At 36.9% G+C, this 24,339-nt stretch overlaps 1 protein-coding gene across 1 annotated transcript; it reads left to right on the top strand.

Annotated features, from left to right (window-relative positions):
• The first annotated feature begins 1 nt into the window (after position 1).
• Positions 2-23,510, top strand: LOC141899252 (uncharacterized). The gene is made up of 10 exons (XM_074785438.1): positions 2-283; positions 10,672-10,797; positions 16,801-16,875; positions 17,205-17,363; positions 17,845-17,931; positions 18,325-18,351; positions 18,695-18,865; positions 18,972-19,074; positions 19,408-20,790; positions 20,893-23,510. Exons 1-10 carry the CDS (start codon positions 83-85, stop codon positions 20,952-20,954), a joined length of 2,394 nt encoding a protein of 797 aa, XP_074641539.1. The 5' UTR covers positions 2-82; the 3' UTR covers positions 20,955-23,510.
• The last annotated feature ends 829 nt before the right edge of the window (positions 23,511-24,339 follow it).

The raw sequence follows: 24,339 nt of genomic DNA, 5'->3' as shown, positions 1-24,339 counted from the left end.
TTGTTTCAGTTTAGCGGCACTACTAAGCATTCTATCTAATGTAATAATATGCTGAAAAAACGTTCTCTGAGAATGTAGCAAAATGAAACTTGAACTGCTGCTGCTTCTTACGCATCTGACCATGGTGGTTTTCGGCAGGGATAAACAGGCACTATTGGAAATAGTTATTTATCACGAAAAGCGAGGCGAGAATGGCAAATATTACACATACCCTACGCGGCGATTGAGGGGCAGTTTTGCTTCGGTTGGGCCGAATGTTGGTGCTGAAGGGGATATTGTACAGGTAGGATACATATCGCCTTACACTCCTCTGCATATGTTTTTGTTTTGCTACTGAAGAAATTACTTTTTAAAATGTTGCTACAACTTAGCGCAATTTTCAGCTGTAGCATTACAGCTACAGGGACCGTTTCGCTGTGTTTGGTTTTGTTGTATAGATGCAGTACATATTTTAGGACAGTCTTGGCTTAGGTGTATAATTCAAACTGTGTTACGAAAATGTCTCTAGTCTCAGAGTTCACTGATTTGATAAAGTAATTAAATATTGTGTTATCTTCTTTACTTTGAATATGATCACTTCAATTATTGAGTCAGTTTGATTACTCGACAAGACAAAAACCGGGTATAAGACTACAGTACTCAATATGTCATTGATACAATATACAAAATTATAATAAAAACAGTTCGTCAGCTAGCTGCCACTATTAATTCAGGAGTAATGCCGTTAGTGTTGTTAATATAGTGCATTCCACTTCAAAAGTTTTCAGTAGGCTCAGCCATGAATTAAACCTTTAGAAATGAACAATTGTAGTGCACAGAAAAATCTAAGAGGAGAATTTCGAATTAATGATTTTTGAAAAGACATTACCTTTTATTATTAAACCTAATTGACTACAGTTATGGCCTTACTTATTAGTTATTTATTAAAATGATCTACCAGTAGCGTGTCACGTTCAACAGGTTATTGGTAAATATTTTAGAAATGTTGTTTAGCTCCCAGGTTATTGGCCGCGGCAGCAGCCTGGTTCGAAGACTCATGGAATAGAATAATAGGCTGATTCGGTAGAATCGCTATGTTTATCGAATAACATCCTACTGTACAAATTGAATTGGTTCCACTAGGACGAATCCGCGATACTTAATCAAATCAACCATGGATGTGAGTTTCATTTCTGTCTTAATCACATCATGATTTTGTTGGCTACTGGCGCGGCTGTTGCTTAGTCCTTCACCGAGCACATCGTAGTCAAAGCTTGTAGTATCCTTCAGATTTCCTTTCCACATCGGATATCATGAGGCCTGTCACAATGACGCAAATCTCACATAAATGAATCATCCTTGATCTTGACATACCTATGCAGATATTAGGACTGATTTGGTTCTACTTTTTTTTACTTGATTTAGCTGATGCCTAATTCTCTGCTTAAAATTATGTTACTTTTACCTATGGCTATGAATAATTCATTGAAATTGGCTTTCTGTGGAGACAATCGATATTTTGAGTTCTTGACTCTTTTTTGTGCAAATTTACAAGCTGTGCGCGTTCCGATCAAAGGAATACCTGAGATAATAGCGGGGCTGGCATTGTAGCATGTTTTCATTTAAAACGGTTGACCCTTGAATATGTTTTTCACAACATCGGCATTGGTAACCACCGAGCCGTGACAGATAAACCAAACCTTTTGAAATTTGTTGTTTACAAGCTTTATGTTGTTCACTTTTAGATTATAGGTTCTAGTTTGCCATAGACGTAACAAACGTTGATTCTTCTAGTTGTTTGCGATTGAGATCGACATAAACCTTCTTCAAAACTGTTTTCACTGTCACGTTGAAATTGCGCACTAATGATAGGAGTGGAGCTGTATTCAAGAGAGAATAATGGCATGTATCTGATGGGAACCATCTCCGATCATGCAATCTGTGTTATTTCAAAGTTTTATAGCCCCCCTTCATAAACTACAGGCCTACACACACACATAATCCATTTTTATTTTGAGAAAATCTTAAACAACTGTCATCTTAAAAAAGAACTATGATTTAATGAATAGAACTTATATATATATATACACCTATATAGATAATTAGATTATATTCTAGATTTTTCCTAGTAGTATAGCTTACACAGTTGTAGACCCCTAACTGATAGTTTTGCAGTCTGTGGACTCCTCCCATTATTGTGTTCCATAATGAATACTATGTGCCCAGTGACCCAGGGGCTACCCTGTGGTCTACTCACAAAAGTACCCATTGACACTGACACGAATGCGATAGACAGATCTGGTAGCAGGTGCCAATTTGCTTTGTTCTACAACTGCTTATTATAAGTATAGTAATTTTCAAGCATAGCAATTGGAGTCAATTGATAACTGTAACATGCATTGATGATGAGGATATTGTAATATTATCCCATTTCACCAACATAACTGTGATAACGAATCTGTCTCAGAAAATTATCACGCTCGAATATGATATTTCTAGGGAGTTATAACATCGGCGATGAGCGATTTGAAGTGGTAAATCTCGCTGAGAACTAGCGGGTTAGCTCAGCGCTTTAGTCAGGTTCCCTCCACTGTGTGTATAGTTAGCTAATATTTGTCTGGGTTTGGTAACATGTACACTGATCTTATAGGTAAATACACTAGACTGAAATAATTACCCATGGGAATAATCTGATCTTCAGCAACAAATGTCTGCTAATGGATCTGAATTTACTCCTGTTGGCCCCTGTAATCTTGATATAACCGTGACATTACGATGGTAGATTATACATAAACTGTTTCTGAAACGGTTTGGGGATAGAATTTCGTCGTCGTCGTTCGGAGATTTTTTATGGATAAGGGTGATTTGATCTGAAACGTTCAATAATCAAAACCTATACGGCTGATCAATCTCTCTAGGCACACGTTTCCGTCTACAGTTGCTGCGTCGAAATTGTGTCTCCTTATTGATTTTGAAAGCAGTAGGAAAGTCAATTTTATGATAAGATTTCTTTCTTGGAAAATAGTATAATGTTGTTTAGTTGTGACCGATAGCCTTTGATAATAACATTTTCATTTGTAATTATATTTCATTCAATACAGAAGAACATGGTTTATCTGTGATATTGAAAATGTTTCTATTTAGTAACATTTTTCAATTTGATTTCATATTTTGATTCGGTCAAATGACTCAAAGTTACCAATCTACTAATATAGGGATAGAAATTATGTACTTTTTCAAGCTCACCATTTTTTCGCCATTCGTTGACAAAGACTTATTCCCAGATTGTGGAAAATAGAAATTATTTACTTTTCATCGAATTAAAAATTCAGACATTCGACTGAATACGCTGTCCACCGGCTGCGTGAAAACATTGTGTACTTTTGAGTTTGGGGCGTAGTCTGCACAACGGTTTTTGTTAGCCGTTCATCTTCTCCTTCGGCTAGATAACAAATGACAAAAGAACGTTTAACGCATCATCGGCTCGCCTTAAAAAACGTAGGTGTTTTGTATATGCCATTAGTTACAGTATTCATCTCTTTATAGATTAGCCCGTGGTTAGGATTATGGCTTTTCTAAGGTAACAAATGTTAAAAGGGGATCGCGTGTTAATAATAGATTCGGTGTATACCGTCGTAATATATAGGCCCTATCGCAAAAATGTAAAATGCGAAATTCTTCTGTGTATGCTTTAAGAAAGGCAGATTCCACACGGCTCCAAGTTGGTATTTGCGGTTTTATTAATTCAAACAATGAGGTTAGATAATTTCACCTCAATAATTAATAGAAAGCGAATAGACATCGTACATGAAAGAATATTTCATGGTCTGGCCTGAAGTGATCGGTCGGTGAAATTCAAGTTATTCTAATATCGATCAATTGGATCATTGAATTAATTTGCAGTCTGGTTTGTTGGACCCGGGGTTCATTATCAATAAACCGAGTATTGACAAAGCTCCCTCTCCCTCTCCCTCTCCCTCTCCCTCTCCCTCTCCCTCTCCCTCTCCCTCTCCCTCTCCCTCTCCCTCTCCCTCTCCCTCTCCCTCTCCCTCTCCCTCTCCCTCTCCCTCTCCCTCTCCCTCTCCCTCTCCCTCTCCCTCTCCCTCTCCCTCTCCCTCTCCCTCCCTCTCCCTCTCCCTCCCTCTCCCTCTCCCTCTCCCTCTCCCTATCCCTCTCCCTCTGCCCTATCTATATGAAGTTATATTGAGATTATCTTTTTACTACACCATACTGGTGCAACTTGTTGCATCGCAGGTATAGCTTTGTGTTCTGGAAATGGTTACCGGATATTGCTAGCATCCTGCCCGCCTTTCGTTTATTCATTCATTGACTTTATAATGAAATGGATGGCATTTTCATTCAGTGATGATGTGATATTGCTTTGTCGAGTAATATGCAAAGATTCATAACTACACTGGATATTAAATCCACAGAAATCGTCGGTCTCAATCATTAGAATCCGTATTTCTCTGCATGGTTCAGGCATGGTTCATTCCAATGGGAGTGAACCATGCCTCCCTGGTTCAGGTAATGGTTCTCAGGAGAAGTCATGACCTGGCTGTTCCATGCTTTTCTACATTATCTGATTTGTCTATGCCGTGTTTTGCTGAATTGTGCATAATTTTCCCCACATTTCAACTATTTGGAATCATAATTCAGTGACAAATTCTACATGATGCAATCACAGAATGTCAAACATAATCAATTATGGAAATGAGAAACCATAATGAGACCCATATTGACGAATACTGAATCTCTTGCTGAAAACACCACAAACACACACAGTACCTAACTTAAGTGTCATGAATGAAATTTGACTTCTGAAGCAATGCCCTGGGAGATTTTGAAGTATAGCGAAATGCGCTGGCTAGCCTATATGGTGATTTATGGCACGGCCCTTGTTGAGTTAAGCCCCGTGTCCCAGTGGAACAACATGAGGCCAAGATTAGTATTCCATCCACACAACGTCTTGTTCGCTGATCTGAAAGCATTAATGCGTTGAATGTTGATCAGACGGAATATCTGCATTGAATTGCACTATTATTCATCAGACTCTCCTGCACGTTGTCGTCTGAGTATTCGAGCCCTGTAAAGATGTTGTACTTCCATAAATGTCGGAGAGAAAAATGATTGCATAAATAAATAGCCCGGCGTATGGGTGTTGGATAATAGCGCCAAGCTACTAATGTGATTCTCGCAAGACATAAATCTTGTCGAATCTTCATCTTTATCGTGGCTGGGGATAATACACGTGAATCAATTAATTTGTGCCAGTTTTTGTAATGGCGCTAACACATGAAAATGGCTAAATATGAAGAATAATTCATTTGTATTCTAGGCAAACTGACAGTGTTGTTATGGGAGCATTGCTTGCTATAGCTGTGATGAATGATGATGCAGTCGGTATTACAATTCTTATGATAAAAATTCTTCGCCGCGCTTTACTATTAACTAGTTTTTTGTGATGCCGGCTTAGATATCTTTGCTTGGTGTTTCTTCTTTCATCCCTCGCAGGTACTTACTTCGGTGTTTGTTTTGGTTCATCTACATTACTCCCAGGAGGTTACCTCATAATAATATTAACTATCTTTGATGTGAAGCAATTTGTGCTAGGTCAATATGAAATTAGCTTCAACGAAGACTCGAAGCGGAAAGAAGAACATCCTTCTGAACTGAGTTAACTTTATTTCACTCTCTCTCCATGTCCGTCATAATATTTACATTTCTTCCCTAATTGATGTTTTCGGAGAAAAAAAAAATATATCTTGAAGTAACTGCAGTTTTATCATCACAAGGAAAAATGAGGAATGTACCTGCTAAGACTGTAGGGAAAGAATAGTACAGAGCATACTGCAATCAATCTGTTTATTGCTTTTTTGTACAGCACATGCCTTTTTGGCTATCAGAGTCCTAAAATGTTTTACGCTCAATAGGGCTAAGTTGTGAGCTATTGAAGGATTGCTGCTGTAACGGGAACAGCATATCAGATTTTCAGAGTGTTGGCAATCAATCGTGCCTGTATAGATTTCAGTCTCCTGTAAATTCAATTACCTGTGGATGGATAATTACTCGTTGATGACACTGATTGATTGTCAGTTCATGAGATCCTGTTTGCCGGGTGTGAATTAGATAAATGACCAGATTAATGTCTCCATAAACGTGATGATCATTTGCACTATAGTTCCCACGTTTCAAATCCTTTCACCTGCATTCTTTTGATGGGAACGCTGAAAAAGAAGCAGTACAGGGACGGATCCAGGAATTTTGAATAGGGACCCACGTATTTCGAACATGGACTCAAGCACCATAGACGTTAAGTCCCTATAGATTTTGAAAAATTGGATCATTTCTGGGCATTTAGAGTGATTTTAGAACAAAGTGACCAGCAATAATTTGTCACCGTGTGTTACTTTCTTAAGCTAGGTTTTGGAAGTGTTATCTTGGGCAAAAATGAGGAGGGGTGGGCTGCTTGATGCCCCCTTGGATGAGGCCACGACATCCAACTGGGACATGACTTACTGAACATGATCGAGACAAGAAATACATGTATATTGGTGTTGAAGTTGCTTTGGGAGCTGTAAACTGCAACTGGATGTATACCAGCTAACTAACACCTGTAAGGCCAAGGATGTTTAGTACTAATTATGTGGTATTTTACGTTCAAATGTTGGTGAAAAATAGATTTCCTCTTGTAAAATGAGAGATGATCATAGCTGTGTGAACTGTTGCTGAATCTTCCTCATCTGACAGGTCTTCGTTACCTCCTGTGCCCTTTCCAGCCTGATCTGTCATAGGCAATCAGCAAGTCATGCATACACAAATACTGGCAGTCAGTTAATCACAAAATACAGCTGAGTTGACTAGCAAATAAGCTCTTATGTCAAACCACTCCAGATTTGCACAGAATTTTAACAATATGCTTGAAGACTGCCTGACAAGTATGGAAATATTGACACATATCATGATTTATGGTTTATTCCACATTAATTCTGTTCCTATAAATTACCATATTTCTGATGGCTGATGAGTTTTTTTACGATCGCCCAGAGGTGGTACAAGGCGTTTTATCGTAATTTGTGTAAGAATGACTTAACGCATATGACTAAGTTGGCACTCGACAAAACAGGAAACGAGTCCTGTGGCAAGATGCATAAATCGGCGTTAGTGCATCAGGTCCTATCTACAATGTTGATGAAGGTGATGTCATTGCTACAGTTCAGTATTCTCATCGCTAAGCTCATTTGAACCATGCAAACACAATTACAGAACCTGAGTCACTTGCGCGAAGAAGTTGTTGCTCAGCGCAGTGTCAGCTCTGAATAACAATTAGGAGATCACACATAAGGCCCTGATTAAACACCTTAACACTGAGTAACTACTTTATAGCTTACCTCTCACATGGGATCTGTTTTAGTGTTCGTGCTTGATGATGATGCTGAGGTATACCAAACCATGAGGCACCTCCCTGGCCAAACCAAGCATCTCATAAGCCGCAATCACACGGAGACGATTTTGCCCGGGCCAAATTGGCACCGATTAGGATCGAGCCAAATTTGGCCCGTGCCTAATTAGAGAGCGCGTTCACACGCAAACCATTCACTCGATACTCAACAATGCTCAAACAAAAAGCGAAGTGGATCATTTCCGGTGCTAGTTGCAATTCAAACGCAATCATTTGTGTGGTGCTAAAATTAGGCGCGGGCCTGGTCCGACGTTTTTGGTGGGGCCAAGCCTGTTTGGCCCGGGCCTATTTGGCACCCGTGTGAACAGTTGTTCCGGGCCAAATTTGGCCCGGGCCAAAAATGCACGTGTGGCTATAGTATTAGTCATTTTGGTATGCATCATGTCTACATTTTTCAATGGCTGGTGATCATTTATGAACATATTCTTCAACAGTGTTCTTGTGTTTAGTCACAGTTATCACTGTATTTGCTATTCAAATAGCTGTAGGAGGGTGGTTCATGCAAGGCCCCAGAATTTATATGTGTCATGAAGTGACCCTTTGATGTAGATGACCAGTGAACTTGTTGCTGATGATGTATGGATGTTGACTCAGTGGTTGATTACTGCTATGGTGTGTGGCTCCCGCTGTATTTGTGCTCTTCAGGCTGATTGTTTGATTCTACCTTCTGGCATCAAATAAATATATTGACTTACAGTGAGCTGACAACTCATTTACTGGACGTCAATTACCTCATAACCTAGCTGTCACTAGTCTAACTAGTCTATGACCTTAGTCAGTATTCACCAGTGCTTCGACAAAAAACCAAATGCTTTGCTTCACAAGAAGGGAATTTATCTCTAGATTTTGACGAACGCTCATTGATCTGATTATCAGAGGTATCTGATGGCTCAAGTTTGACCTCTTCCCATAAGCTAAGAATGTCTATCTTAAAAACTCAATTTCTGGGTTGAGATATCATTCTAAAATGAAGAGTCCTATCCGCTACAATCGATAACTCTTCATTCCTGGCTTGGGCAATGCTTTGACCTCTTGTGTGTATGTGTGTATGTGTGTGTGTGTACTGTAGTAAGATCATTGCTCACAGTCACATCATCCTCCGGGCTACACAGCCGAATCTAATAGTGAAGGAGTTAACCTAATGGCCTTCTGAGTGAACATACCAATTATCGGAAATAGCTTAATTGTGGCCAGTCTCCGACTGCAATTTGCATACTAATACTTTACGTTGATACTCGGGAAACCCGTGTAAGAAGCGAAGAGACATGTTGATCTCATCTTGTAATGAGTATATATACGCTCGTACTTGTTGCGTTGAATTCTATCAAATTCAGGATCTCGAAATCAATAATTTCTTAATCGGCCCTCCTTTGACCCTCCCCATATATCCTGTTCCCAATCGATACTATAGCCTATTTACTTCTTAATGCAATCTGCGTAATATCATTATAATTGGACCGGGCGCTTTTAATAAGGTACCATCTGATATTTGTCTAGATAAGCCGTATAGCCCGGTCTAGCAGCTTTGAGCACATATTATTCGAATCTGGCTCTTGGTGGTGTCATTTAAAAGCACTTATTTGATTTCCCAAAGCTTCATCAAGCCGTTATCAAATCAACATCTGATGCGTTATGCGTTCGCGAACCTGAGAATGCCGGTTTAAAAATACACCAAGGATGACGCGATGTCACCGATGACGCGCTGACGCTGAATTGTATTCCAAAAAGCATGACAGGGATCATCAGGTGATGAAGTGATTGTTGTGCCATCAACTGATACTTCAATTCAGGAGTCAGGTTTTGTGATTTCTTGTGAATAGATGACTATCATGTTCGAAAGCTGAAGCCTCTAGTCTTGATTTCCTGCCTAAATAACTCTTGCACCCTTGAGAAAACAGGGAAGAGAATGGTTTATCTGATTTTTTTCCTTAAGTAAATCGTGCATGTCAGTTAAAGAATGTTTCTATTCCTGTATCATCTAATTTGTCTCCTGTTAGTACAGGCATTCTGACGATTTTTCTTCTCAAGTTCAGAGAACTCGGGAATTGTGGAATTTCTTTATACCCTACCTGTTCCTGATCGTTTGTTATACATTGATCGATTACGTTTTTTGCTGCAATCTCTCATTTTCGCTTTAGGTCTTTTGTGTTGTTTTTGTACTCTTGCCAATTATATGTTTTTAGAAATGCATTCGATCGAGGATGGTCAATTGCTAAACTATATTTTGGGGCCTCTCTGACTCTCGGTGAAGGGTAGCATGCTGGGTGTGTTTGATTCATGGTTTGGGCGTATCATTTCTCGCTATTCAGTTGTAGAATAATGAATTCATAATCCGTAAGCCATTTTATTAGCATGATTATATTCCTTGTAATTTCGATAAATGAAATAGGTTTTATGACTTTGTATTCATTATTCATATCTACAATAAAATCTATTGACTTTAGATTTAAAGAGTATTATCTTTATGAGAACAAGTCTAGATATGGTTCTGCTGGCTATTTGTGTATCTGTAATCTCCAGTGCAGATAAAATTGCAAATTGTTGTGTTTAAAATTGTTCTTATCTGGCCATTCGTTTGATGTGTGGTGACTATCTTTTAATGTATACATTTACAGGTACTTTTATCAGTAACGGCCTCTCACCCAAGTGTTGTAAAAATGTGCGAATTATGATTTTGGGCACACATTTTACAGAAATTTAACCAGCTAACGTTACCACCGCAAAGTAGTCTGAAAATTTTGATTTTGGGAATCGGTGAGGAAACCTTGGAAGGAAAGTAAAAAAAAGCATTCTCAGTGTCTGGTGACATTATTATTTGTGCTTGGTATATAATTTCACCTCGGTTCATTATTTGTTAGGGTGAGATTTATTGGTGCTCATTTCCAGGGCTTGGTGTTTTATTGGCAGCGCAGGAATTCGATTGAACGTGCATTTGATGTCTTTCTTTAACGACCAGGAAAAGATAAAATGTTATTACCTTGACTGAGCCGATGAATTAAACTGTATATTTAACCATTGTCATCGGACCCTGTTTTATGGGCGTAAAAAACTGAACATTTAACTTATTTCGAGATGTTTGAAATATACCGCAGATAATTATCTTTTGTAAAGAAAGAAACATGTCAAATTACTGATCTTTTTGCCTACACTTTGAGTTTCCATATATCGGTATCTACCGGTATCTGTACTTTCATTCTTCCTTTTCTAAATACATATTTTTATATTTTCAGATGCATCCATTAGGATTATGTAATAAGAATGGGAATGATGATCTGTATGATTTTGGTTGGGTCGGCGTGGTAAAACTAGAAGAGCCCCAGTTAAAAATCCGGCCATGCATGAATATCTATCAAAAGGTAAAGCGTTTATGTTCATCGTGTTAAGAAAGCTTCCTGCTTCTTCATGCATGAGTGAAAGAGAATTTGAGATGAGTTAGTTGCCTGCACTTCATTCACCCAGTGCCCAATTGCACCTATATCAGATTTTAAGTCTCTGGGAATCAAAAGGTTGTTGTTTTAACAAGAATTCTCACATGCAGTTTGTCTGTATTAACCTAGGGTCCAGATTTACTAATCGGTCTGCATTTTAATTTATTGTCTTTGAAATATTGGGATTTTTAGTTAGTATATATGTATGTTTTTTTAATGTATGTATTCATGTATGTATATGTATTACTGTCATGGCATCAGATAGTGTTGTGCTATGTGAATTCAGAGAGGCTCTCTGACAGGGTTCATTCCTCCTGATCAGTTAACATTGTATTGCAGCCTATTTCCATCTCTGCGGTTATCATTTCAATGATTGATCTAATCCAGCGCTGTAACTTTAGCAATAACTACATTTGTTGAGGTGGTAAGATAGATTGGACTAGCACTGCGTCGTGTTAGTCACGTTAGTCTCGTGGCTGCGCACGTGTATTATTGACATCTCACTAATAAAAAGACAAAGGTTTTTACGGCCTGAAAAAATTATAGCAGCAACTCGAATTATGATCAGAATCGAGAAAATTTTCTCGATTAATTTTTAAAGATTTTTTTGTTATTGAGTTTCTCTATTTCAAATGTATGATTCATTCCAATGAAGCATTTTTATACCACTTCACTTTGTCAATAGCAAGTTGTTCTCTTGGATAATGGGGTCTTTTTGTCAGCATCTCTTGTGATCTTGTTTTACAATGAGGGCTTTCACCAGTAGAAATCTCATCCCGTTATTTTTTGAATGGCAGTTTTTCCAGCGTAATCAGCGAGACAATCTATCAGCCAGCAGTGCACATGGAAGTTCGTTCGCCGCAAATTTGCCTTCGTCGGTATCTTTTAGTGTTGTTTAAGACGAACATGGTCTGGGAAGCAGCTCTCGGAGTATCAACATTGGCCCTTACTTCATTTTGGATTCAACTCAGACTAATGAAATTATGCGATGGCATTTGGTGAGGCATGTTCTGCAGTGTGAATTGACTGGCTTCGTCTACAATTGGAGCGCAGTGCATGGTCGCACAAAAAACCATACCATCTTCTAGCATATTATTTACGAACAGAAGACCTGCCTTTGACGGGTTTGAAAGGAGCCGAGCGGAAGATGAAAAACATCAATGCAAGCGCGGGTGTAAGGAGATTCCACGGGCCGAGTCCGGATACATAGATACCCTCCTAAATTTTGAAGGGCAGCCTTGCATTTGTCATTGTTTCAAAACTTACATCTCCTAAAATAGAATTCATTTCAAAAATCCAAAGTAGCCATCAGTTCGTGCCCTTTAATTTATCAAACTATCGAATGTAAATTTTAGTCCTGGGATTATATAACATAGATCTATAGATATATATGTGTTTGTTATTTCACATTAGAAAATAGAAAATGCTTCAATGGTTTAAAAAAGATCATTATTGTTTATTCTAGTTGGACTTATTTACGGATTCTAGTGAGTTTTGAGATCTGATTATGTATGCTGAGCAGTTGGTACTGACTGATGGGTTTTCAGCATTCCTCGTGTTTCCGGATTAATCCTGATCGGATGAAATGTAGGGAACCTAATGGCGCCTGCGTACTCGAGGGACCCATCAGCCAACAATTGATGGGCGATATGCATAAAAACTTGGCTTCGAGATTGTCAAATCATTTTAATTTATTCGCCATGCTCAATTTCATCCGAAATGTTATGATATTGTGATTGTCATCAGTTAGATCTGAAAACTGGTTGACGTTGGTTGGTGTAAGGTTGTAACTTCCTACCAGAATCCAGTACGGACCATCCAGTAGAGATCCACTATTACCTTCCATTCAGTTTGTGCTGGCCATATATGACCTCGCATTAAACCTGAAGTCTTGATCATGAAGCCATAAAGCGTGGCTATTTCTGGCGGCTAATGACTTTACAGACGGTCATAACTAACTAATTTACCAGTTATATTGGTGTGCAGAGAAATAAAACTCGGAAAGAAAGGAGTCAGGCAGAAGATTATTATCAGGCCATTCTCTTTGATGTTAATGATTATGTTCAAATTTGTGACAGTAATATAAAAGGAATGTCGGCCTACGTGTTGAGTTTTAGGGTTGTTTTAGGCGTGTGTGACCTTGAACACTTTAAACATATGAATTATCTGAATGAATTATGCCGTCTGGTGGAAAATGCATTGGCTCTTTTCGACTGGAATAGATAGATGGTCAAAAAATGTATATCATAGACATTATATATATATATATATCAACTCCAAGCCAACTCACATGTGGCAAGCAGTGTATATATATATATATATATATATATATATATATATATATATATATATATATATATATATATATATTTATTTATATATATATATATATATATATATATATATATATATATATATATATATATATATATATATATATATATATATATATATATATATATATATATATATACACTGCTTGCCACATGTGAGTTGGCTGGGCTGTTATTGTTGTGCCGTGACAAGTAAATCTGGTGTCCGCAGATCAAAAGCACATTTTAGATATAACAGGGCCATGTTGTAATTGAGCCTGCTATGAACATTATGCGCGCCTATTTGTGGTACTAATATTGAAATTGCGGCGCTCTTTGATACCTGTTTCTTTTATGTTTAATAAACCTATTCTCACTGGAGTGACAATAAATGCGTTATTTGCGCTGAACATACCCGTAATTGTTTTATGACTATGAACCCGAAATCAAACAAAATTAAGTCCCCACTTGCGTCACTAAACATGGCTTGAACTTCATTCGTTCTATGTTTCAACGATTGTATTTTTCAAAATGAAGAGAGAGACATGCACGATACAAAACAAGTTACTACAAGTTTTGCATCCGTCATCCCATCTGCTGCTAAAGTACTTAGTGACTAATTGTATGCCTAAGATTCTTGATTCGCGTGTATTCATATTCGTTCGTGAAAATCACTGTAATTTTCTGAGGACTGAGTTATATGGAATATAAGTGGGTTTCTTGAACTAAAATATTATTAGTTTAGTCAAACACTTACGTCCCAACCGAAGAGTTGTTCATATATAGACCAATGGTTCAAGCGCTCTCATTATGAATCAACACAGAACTTCAATTGTCACCCGCTATTTCCTGGCCATTTTTTCATTGCAAAAATATCCTTGCATTTGGATTAACTCTTAGTAGTACCCTATGATATTCATGTAAAGAATATTGAAAGATTTTGTGGGAATTTTTCTTTTAAGCGTTCCGTGATAGTGATGTATGTTATTACGTTTTGAAAATTATTTCGCGTAAAACTAGAAAATTGTTCATGCTCTTTCAAAATTGAGTTGTGAGTAAATATTGAAATTTGTTGTCTGCTTCCTGTGACTGTTGAAACGTGAGTTTGGACGGAGAATAACGGATCTAAGCGAATTATGAATTATGCATGACTTTTTGAATCGCAATGCGGATTACGACAATATTATTTCGTGTCCCATCAGGACATTCTATAAAAGCCAGCTGCCCTGACGTAAAGTCCGGTCTTTTATCCGTTTTATCCGAGTACCAGCAGCTGCTACTTTCATGTTTGCCGACAGATCCCTTGTCCCGAAGTATACATTATTCGTGGTGGCTTTTGTCATTGTTGAATCATCGCGTAAAAATATTGCTGCAAGAGACTCTTGTTTTTCCACCCAGTTTTCATATTTCACATTTGTCATCATATAAACGCAATGAATGATGGTTGACTATTCTATATAAATAGTCCAGATGGGCTGTGAATATCATTCCTAATTTGATAGAATTAATGAACAAAAACTGAACAGTGCATTTTATCCTCTATATTTGACTTTGTGTGATCATTTTAAACGTTTTGTCCATTTGCCGAGATTGATAGTTCATTTGAGGGCAAACCCAAGTCTGTCTCAAAACATCAATAGCACCCTGGTATATTTCTTAAATTGTTTGAATTGAAATAGTGTTGTCTGGCCAGTGATATTTTTATGAATCCGTTGTAATATTTGACTTAAGTGATGGGAATTAAGATTCGGCCATACGTGATATTTTTGAAATGAAACATGCGTGAACAATCTACCTAAGAATTATCTATTTGTATGGGGTCAAAACAACTGAGAGAAAATTGACCCTGATTCGAGTACTTATTTACTATAAACTTCTGCAAGCACTTCACTTGAAAATATCAAAAGTTCCATTGGTGCAAAATATATCTGTTATGCGAGGGTACCCACGTATTTTAGACATTGATCTTTTTGCAGTTTTGTGTAGGTATCTTTTAGTAGGTGATATTGATCGACGGTATATTGCATATGCATAATTCATTAAAACGTGTCGAAATGACTAATCAGTTTTAGACGCCTGTATGTAATAAATATCGGTATTATTCATTAGCACGTATATGGACAGACCGGGTCCGGAATCTGATGATGAAATAACAGGTTTAATTCGTAATCCGTGCTCGAGTTTCTATTCACGGACACAGGTCGTAGAATCTGGGTGAGGGAAATTGAATTGCGTGTGGCAAGTATCATAGTTTTAGAAGTGAGTTGAAGAAGCGCGAAAAAAGAACGCCAGCTGAAGTCATAATTCTTAGCTGGTACTTTTATATGGAATGAACTGATTATTATTGATACTACTGATACGTGCAGACGTTTGGCCTTCTAATGATTATTTTGACGTTGGTTGATTGTTTGAACTTTTTGCCTAAGATAAATATCAGTTCGATGATCTATTTCACTATGTCTGTGAAACAGTGACTTCAAACAGGTCTGCAACTATTTCACACCAACTGGAAAGTTAGTCTATCGTGTTAATGTGACAGTGTATGTCACATATCATGTAGATAGTCTTGCAAGAAAAATGGCCCACATTTGAAAGAAATGCACAGCAAATTGGGGTAGTTAGGAAAGGCCTGTAAATGTAGAAAATCAAGCGAATGATATCACAACTAGGTGTTTGGCTGGCACTTAAGAAATATAGTGACTAGTTTGGGTTCATCATTAGTGCACTAAAACTAGTTTTATCATTGTGCATGTGAAGTAAATTAGCTGGAAAGGAGTCTTTGATGTCCAGTATCTGTATAGCAAACAGTGTTTAACGCATATATCCATAAAAAATTCTGTTACATCTCGTAGAGAATATGCTTATTTTGCACTTCGTGACCTGAACTAACCTGGTGTGGAAGCCGAGTAATCTGGATCTCTGCGGTCTCTTGAGGAAACTATAGTAAAACATGTGAATTCTCAGGCATAGCACATTATGTTTTATATATGTAACACATAAATGCGACCTCATTGATGGAAAGTTCATCACCTTTTGGGGAATTTTAGCGATGGAAAAGTTGTGATATTTTTCAAACTTATGTTCATCCAGTTGATATTTTCACAGTTTTTTTTTTACGACGATAGAGCTGACAACATTGAATGGTATTCTAGCCTCTATAGAATCCTAACAGAGATAAAGGGATGCTTGAGTGTATACACTAAAGCTGTTCTGCTGATAAATCTATCTGAATCATAAGTCAAGAGTAGAAGAAATTTGTTTTAAAAAGTATTTCAGTATTCACTGTTGATATAAACACTGTAGAAGCACTTGTATAAACTGCAAACCTCTATAAAAATTGGTAATTTAGTTCATGGTTTTTGGGGTATTCAAATTCATTCATGAAACATTTTTTTCATATTTGAATACTTTGATCTTTTGCAATCATTTAAGTATTAGATATAGTAGATGAAATGCTCATTTGTTTTTTCCATGTAACTGATCTATTTGAAATAATTGATACCGTGGTGTCATAGGGCTCTAAAATTACGCGCACATGTATGTTGTATCTTTGATGATAGTATTTTTGTTCTTTTGATGTCAGAATTATAACCGGCTCCGATGCATTTTGTCATTGTAGGCTCGCCGTGCAATCCAACGTGGTGCTACTGCTGTTGTTTTCGATATAACAGACAATCCTGGTGCTTCCATTCAGGTAACAGTGATCAATTATGAAACAAAAACGTTCGCTGCGTATGATCTCTAAAATGCAGCTCCGAGCAAATTCACATTCAGATATTATCTCAGAAACGAAACGCTTTCGATATTAGTCATACTTGGAAACTTCTGTAATATCAGAAATCTAAATCAACATTTTTCTTAGATGTACGATTTGGTTTGCTTTTTCGTAAATATTTTCATTCGCTAAAATCGACTTATTTGATACGTTTATGAATTTGAGCTGGTTGGAATTAAGAGATCGCTGCTTGTCTAGGCCCGGCGCTGTCGACAGAGACATAATCTCAATTCTTATTCATATTACAGTTAAAACGAAGATCTCAGCCTCTTCTTGATCGACCTGTGATAATAGTCCATGGGAAAGAGGCTGCGGAACTGATGAACATCGTGAACACGCAGCGTAAAGCTCATGCAAGGATTGTGTACCCGCAAACGACTGCCATAGTCAAAACAACCCAGGAATCAGTAAGTGAGATTCATCAGATGTTGATAATCCAAAGTAATTAAATCATAAATCCACTTCAGTGATGAGGTATTATAGTGGCTTTAGTCATTCATTTCAATCGGTTTGCCATGAACTGACATGATCTTCCCTGTAGTCTAATGAAGTACCGGTGATGGGGTTTATATAACACTTTTCAAAAATTAATAGCATATCAGTTTAACAGGAAATTGTTTTTGAAAATAAGCGTAATGCTTTCACACTAACAATTTGAGTTTCAGTAAGTAGTTTCTATGGTAATGCTAGTGCTTGGAATACCAAATGTGATTGAATTTTAGGTGATAGCAATCTTGGTTATTCCCCTTGTTGTTGCAGCAGTGGCAATTTAAAACTGTTTTTGCATTCCATCATCTGTACTATGACGTACATACGATAAATTTGTCATGATATAAAATGATGAAATGTTTTCATCAATTTTCTAAGCAGTTGTTCGTGTCTTTTCAGCCGGATGGCAAAACCTTTTTCAACATGGCAATCATCATGGCCTTTTTTGTCTTGTTCTGTATCGTATGCATCTTAGTATTAGTTCGGGTAAGTCAAACAGATTATCACGCTTTCTTGGTTATCCCTGGCGAAAAAAGTAGTCTTTCCTGCTAAGATCAGTACTTTATGACTTTCAGTCATGCCAATGTCAACTCTTTTTTTCAGAAGTCAATGTATTAATTACTCCTTGTTTACACTGCGCAATACAATGATATGAAAGGCATTAAATTGATAACGAAGTAGAATAGATTATAAATGACTGCTTTGACTTTCTGCTGACAATGTTACATGTTGAATATCACGATGAGATACCCCAAGATACAAAAAGACATACTTTATCCCATAATGCCATGAAGGCAGTACCAGTATATGGTTTTATTAATTTACCTTATGTTGATGTTTCGTGCTGATGATGATAGTTTGTAATTTATTTTTTTCTAGCTGAAATGGCGACAGAAAACACGCCAGGTAGGTCATAATAATGCGATTGTTAGTTATTATCGAGCAAGCTCCTTTATTTTGGCTTGCAAGGTTATCAGGCTACCAGGTTATCTTTAAAACTTGGTTTGTTCTCTGTGATAAGTAATGGATATTTTTGGCTATTTCAAGGTTTTTATAATAAGTGTTATATCGTGGACACTTGATTATTCCAAATGACCACAAATAATAGATTTCTCCTACAGTTTTCAGCAGGAGTCTAACTATTCGACTGTAATTACAATATAGCACATAAGAGGGCAGCACCTACCGTACTCTACTCGAAGCACTAGAAGCACTCGTTCAACTGCGATATCATTCTCCTATATTTCAGTTATCAATGTCAGAACTGGCAAAACGAACTGTCAACACTTTGGAAACCCGTAAATATAAAGCTGTTCATCACAAACCCCGTTCATCTAGTCATAGAGCATCAGATCTGTGGAGTATAGAATCAAGTCCTGAAACCTGTGCAATTTGTTTAGAAGATTATCATGATGGTCAGGTACTTAAAACTGATGACATTATTCCTTTTTGACTTTGTATTCAGTTTTCTTGGTACTGGGTACATTATACATTTAATTGTATTTGGTTATATTTTTCATTTTCAGGATTTGCGCGTCCTCCCATGTGCACATGAGTTTCACCGTCAGTGTGTTGATCCGTGGTTGATAAAAAACCAGACATGTCCGCTTTGTATGCTAAATATAATGGGTAAATATTTTTTTAAGACTTGAAAAAATTGAAATTTTAACATGTATTCATTGCCAGCTATTAAGCAACAGTAAATCACCTTACCATATTTGAATTAGTTGCTATGAATAAAACACTACCGGTACATATTGTTCTTGCCAGACATAAAACCTTTGTATACAATGGTACACGAGTTTTCATAGTTGATATTTGCGGAGGATCATCTTATTCCAAATTGAGTAGTTTAATTTGAATTTTCTATAAATTATTTTTGAAACCAGGTCCAAAGATCAGAGTTGAAAAATCTCTTCTGAGATGTGAATTATTAATGATGTCAAATGGTTTCTTTTACAGAATGTATTCCAACAATGAATCCAGCTCAGTGGTCAAGCCGTCACCAGACATCTTCGTCATCATCACAGTATCAAAATAGCCAATCTAACGTAGCTCCAACTGCCTCAACTAGTAGTCATTCCAATAATTGTCGTGTTAATTCAACACGATCTCTGAGCAATCAACAAAATTCACCTAGCAGTCATCAGTTATATTATAGTCACTGTGAAAATGTCAGAGCTGCGCCTTGCAATGAACACGGCAGTCGGCATTCATCCATTCTGGTATCGTTACATCAGAATGGATCAACGTATTGTACCTCAAATACCTCAGGAAATTCTAGCAGTTTATACACTAATCTATGGAGCAGTCCTGCGTATACGCCTCAGCTTTCTCATTCTCCATTTACGTATCGTAAAAGTCATCGAAAATCATGTCACTATTCATCTGATAGTGATGATGCTACTTACCGAGGTATAACATTCGCTAGTGTTCATGAAAAACAATGTGCAGGTGGATTAGACCCAGATTGTAAAGATTGTAGTCTAAGTAGCGACACAACTTTCGGGACAAGTAACCATAGTACTTTGGGAAGCTCCGAACTCATTCCCAGTGATATAAGTAGTTTTGATTCGCAAATTTATTCGGGACGTAGTGAAAAAAGCGTCAAAACGGATAATACAGTGCGAGCTCTGTGCCAAGTTTGTGAGGACCATAAACGAAACAAGACAAAAAGTGATAAAAAATCAAACCGGACTAAACTCGACAATGTTAAACGACACGCACAAAACCGAAATAAGCTGAGCAAGAAATCTCACAGGTCCTCGGCAGTGAATAAAAAACGAATGAAGCATACTAGTCATGGAGATTTACTGACTCATCCGCGATATGGCACAATCACGGATCCAAGTTTTCAGTTGACACCAGAAAAACTGGACGCATTCAACCATTGTGATCCGAAATACCAAGAACGAACTAGTTTATTAGTAAAACCAAAGAAACAATGCAATTATGATTCGTCTTTCACATCTGCTGGATCAACTCGATTAAAAACCCGGTCAACAATAGTCCATCTATCGCATGGCAACATGCCTTCTTGTAGTAGTCCAGATTCGATGCTCGCGCAATGCAATAGTTCCGATTCTGAACGTACTGGCAAAAAAATTCATACAAATAATAACATAATGAGTAAACATAGATTGAAACGCAGTTCAAAACGACCTAGCTCAACATCCTCAAACCGTTCATGTCCGATCGAGGATTTCGTTGGTCGCAAATTAGACGTGTATGATGAGCGTGTGAAATGCACAAACAGACTCTATGATTATGATGTAGAGAAAGCCTGTAAATCCGATGAGATGGACAGTAATAAACATTCAGTAGTGGTCTATGCACCGGTGACAGGTATGTTTTCAAATCCTGTATTTAATTGTTGAGAGTATGTACATTTTTGTTTGTAATTTGTGCATGATTTACCATTTCTAATCTTCCATAAATCTTTTTAAGGTGAATGTATGACAATGCCTTTGGCAGCTTGTGACAAATATGATCCAGAAAGTGTTGTGTGACCAGAGATGTAGATAGACTATGAAACATGGATACAATGCAGAGACAAGCAACAAACACTATCATCATTGTACATTTTAAAACACCTTAAGTGCTTGATGTCAATGAGCTTGACATATTTGTAGTATGGGAAAATTCATATGTGTATACATATTAAACAGCTTGGTAAAAATTTCCCAATATTCAACTACCAGAATTATAAATCTTCAGAATATGTTTTATTTGTATTCAATGTGTCACTGGTTATTCCAATTCAGATTTTGATTGTATGATTAATTACCAGGTAGGTATTCAGGTCAGTGGATTGGAATTCAGTCAAAAGGATGATGCATTTATGTAATTACGTAAATTTTTCAAGATGTTCAAGTGCATTTAGGGTGTTAGCCTTATACTTGGTTACAAGAGAGACTTTTGCAATACTTAAGTGAAGTTTACTAGCAGCAGAGAAGTTGCCATTAAATTTGGGAATATTAACTGCTTTATGGTCACTGAAATATCAGTATCGTTTAATTATGTCAACTAGCGCACATAAATGTAAGCCTACCAGTACTATGTACATACTTATTGTGTAGTTCTTCCATTAATGCTGAATTTTTGTACCTGTTTTCCATTTCTGGCTCTGAAATTGCTAATGAAGCAGCCATTAAAATGCGCACTGAGAGCCGAGTTGAGAATGATTAGATTGTGGCCAGGTTTCTCTATTTTTACAAGCAAAAACATATTTGTTGCTAAGCCATCGTTTTATCATTTACTCTCAGGGATACATTTTGTACATGCTTATATTCTTCATGCATCATCATATTTTTAGCATCAATACTTATAACTGTCTTGGTTGGCTGAAATGATGAAGCATCAATCATTCAAGTTAGTTTGATATCGAGATAAACAGAAAGTTTAATTATTGTAATTTACTGGTCCCAGTGACTGATAAACCCTCCGAGGGGATTTATTTTTGCATAATTTTTTTCATAGGATAATGTAAATACAAAGTAACTGTTTAGTCCAATCATATAACATATATTATGTGAATATATGTACATAGATCTAATATATTATTTGAATATAATGTTTGGACAGTAGCTTGTGGAAATTAGAAATAGATGTACGTAATATCAATGAAATGTTTTGTTATTGGATGAAAACTTTGTTGTAGGTGGATAGAAATGTTGAAGAATGACTGCATTTTCCAGGGATTCACTGCTCAATGTACGGATATGCAATGGTGTTGTGCAGGGTATCCCTGGTAAACAAGTGGAAGGGAAAGAAATTTTTGTGATTTTGATATATATATGCAAAATGTTTGTGTGGATGACGCTTTTGCTGATTTTTGTCGCAGTTTATTAAGCAAGTTGTTGAGTTATGTAGTCTATGCATTTAGATTTGAATTTATGAAAATCTCTTCAGGGACACTGATAGAACTGAAATTTGGAATCTGTGAATACACTTCTCTAATTTGTCACCTTGATACAAACAATTTAGGAGTTTTTCCTGATGCAATGGTGCAATTTCTGAATATGTCCACTAATTCAACCAACGATATGCAGTTCTTCGAAGATGATTTTATTGTTTAAAAAAGCAGACATGAAAATTATTTTATCATTCAAGTGTAAATATTATCTACTGCTGAATCTACATTATGCCAGGCCATTACTGAAACATGGAATTGTTTTATCAATTATGTCTCCTTAATGCAGGCAATGTTATTTATTTGTGAAAAATAAATTATTAAGTATAAATACAAAAACTCTTAAATTATATATCAATGAAATTCAACAGCTTAATTTAAGGCTTTATTGTTTAACAAATCTTACTAATAGGTTAGCCTGTAGAGACTTGGGTTACATGTTCATGTTCGGAAACCATCAACTTGAATCCTTAACTCCCTAAAGCCGCGATCACATGACCGATTTTGGCCTGGAACAACTCATCAAACGTGTGCCAAATAGGACTGGGGCTGGGCCAAATTTACCCCGGCCGAAAACGTCTGACCAGGCTCGGACCAAATTGTAGCACGGGTCAAATTATTTCATGTAAATTGCAACTGGTTCGCTAGTTCAAATGTTGTTAAATAGTGAGTGAGTGGTTTGAGAGTGAACATGCTCTCCAACTAATAGGCATGTGTCAAATTTGACTAGGGCCTGATCCATGCCAATTTGGCCCGGGCCAAATCGTCTTCGTGTGAATGCGGCTTATATCTATGATGCTGAATTCCAACACCTCTTCCGGCAAAGTGTTCCTGTCTCTATGATGAAAAGCGAACATGCATCCATTAAGAAAACTATCTACTGTAATCGTGGTTGTAGAATCACGATAATCCTCCTCCTCAGTGGTTGTAGAAATGTGAATTAAATATCCATAAGTGTACAATGCTGTATATTTCCTAAGGAAGTGGCATTTATTATTCATAAAATTCATGGGTAAAAAATCTAACTTCATTTTAATGTAAAACCAAATGGCATGTGTAGGAATGGGATTTTTGAAGCTTGTCAGGTTCTGTGTGCAATTGGACCTACCTGATGTTCAGGTTAATATGCATGTATGTGTACTGCTGTTTGCATCCTTCATAGTATGATCAAAATATTACATACAATTAATCCATTGTTCAATAAAATCATTGTGGATTTTCGTAAAATTAATTTTATGTCTTTTTGACTTAAAGGGTGGATTCTCTTACTACAAATAAAGTGCATTCTTTTAAGGTTCATTTCTCCTAATATGAGATTCGATTATTTAACCCAGACATGGCTTAAAATAAAATATTGGATATTCAAAAGAAACAAGATGTGCTGACATCCTTAACGACAGCTCTCGTTGTTGGACTTATTGTCCTAGAATTTTGAAACGCCCTGAAAGTAAAATATATCACACCTCCCAAAAACCTCTCATTAAGACCGACTTATTTATATGATCTCCTTAAAAGTGTGTCAAACTCGTTGGCATTTGATAACCTTGTTTAATCAGTGATATGAGGGCCAAGTGCTTACGTATTCAAAAGGTGAATTTATTTGATGTCGTGAAGTCATGACCACCAGAGGTATGTATAAAGTAAGGCGGTAAGTTTTAACACGGGGGTTACGTATATATAGCAAACCTCACCTTAGTCCGACGTAGCCAGCTTTGACCTTAGACTAACTTGGACAAAATCAAAACAAAATCATTTTGCTGACCTAACATATTTTCCTATCCTTTAACTAGGACTTCACTTATCTCGGACCAATTTTGCCAGTCCCAGTTTGTCCAAGTGAGGTGAGGTTTACTGTGTTTTCCTCAATACTTTTATATAAAAAGCTACTTTGTTTATAGGATATTGAAAAGCGTCAATAAACATCACATTACTCACAGCATACTGATCTATAGATAGATAGAGATGACGGAGAATACTAAACA

The sequence above is a fragment of the Tubulanus polymorphus genome, chromosome 2, assembly GCF_964204645.1.
Source record: "Tubulanus polymorphus chromosome 2, tnTubPoly1.2, whole genome shotgun sequence".
NCBI classification, from domain to species: Eukaryota; Metazoa; Nemertea; class Palaeonemertea; order Tubulaniformes; family Tubulanidae; genus Tubulanus; species Tubulanus polymorphus.
Note: the sequence above shows the minus strand (reverse complement) of the source record. Positions and strands in the feature narration are given on the sequence as shown.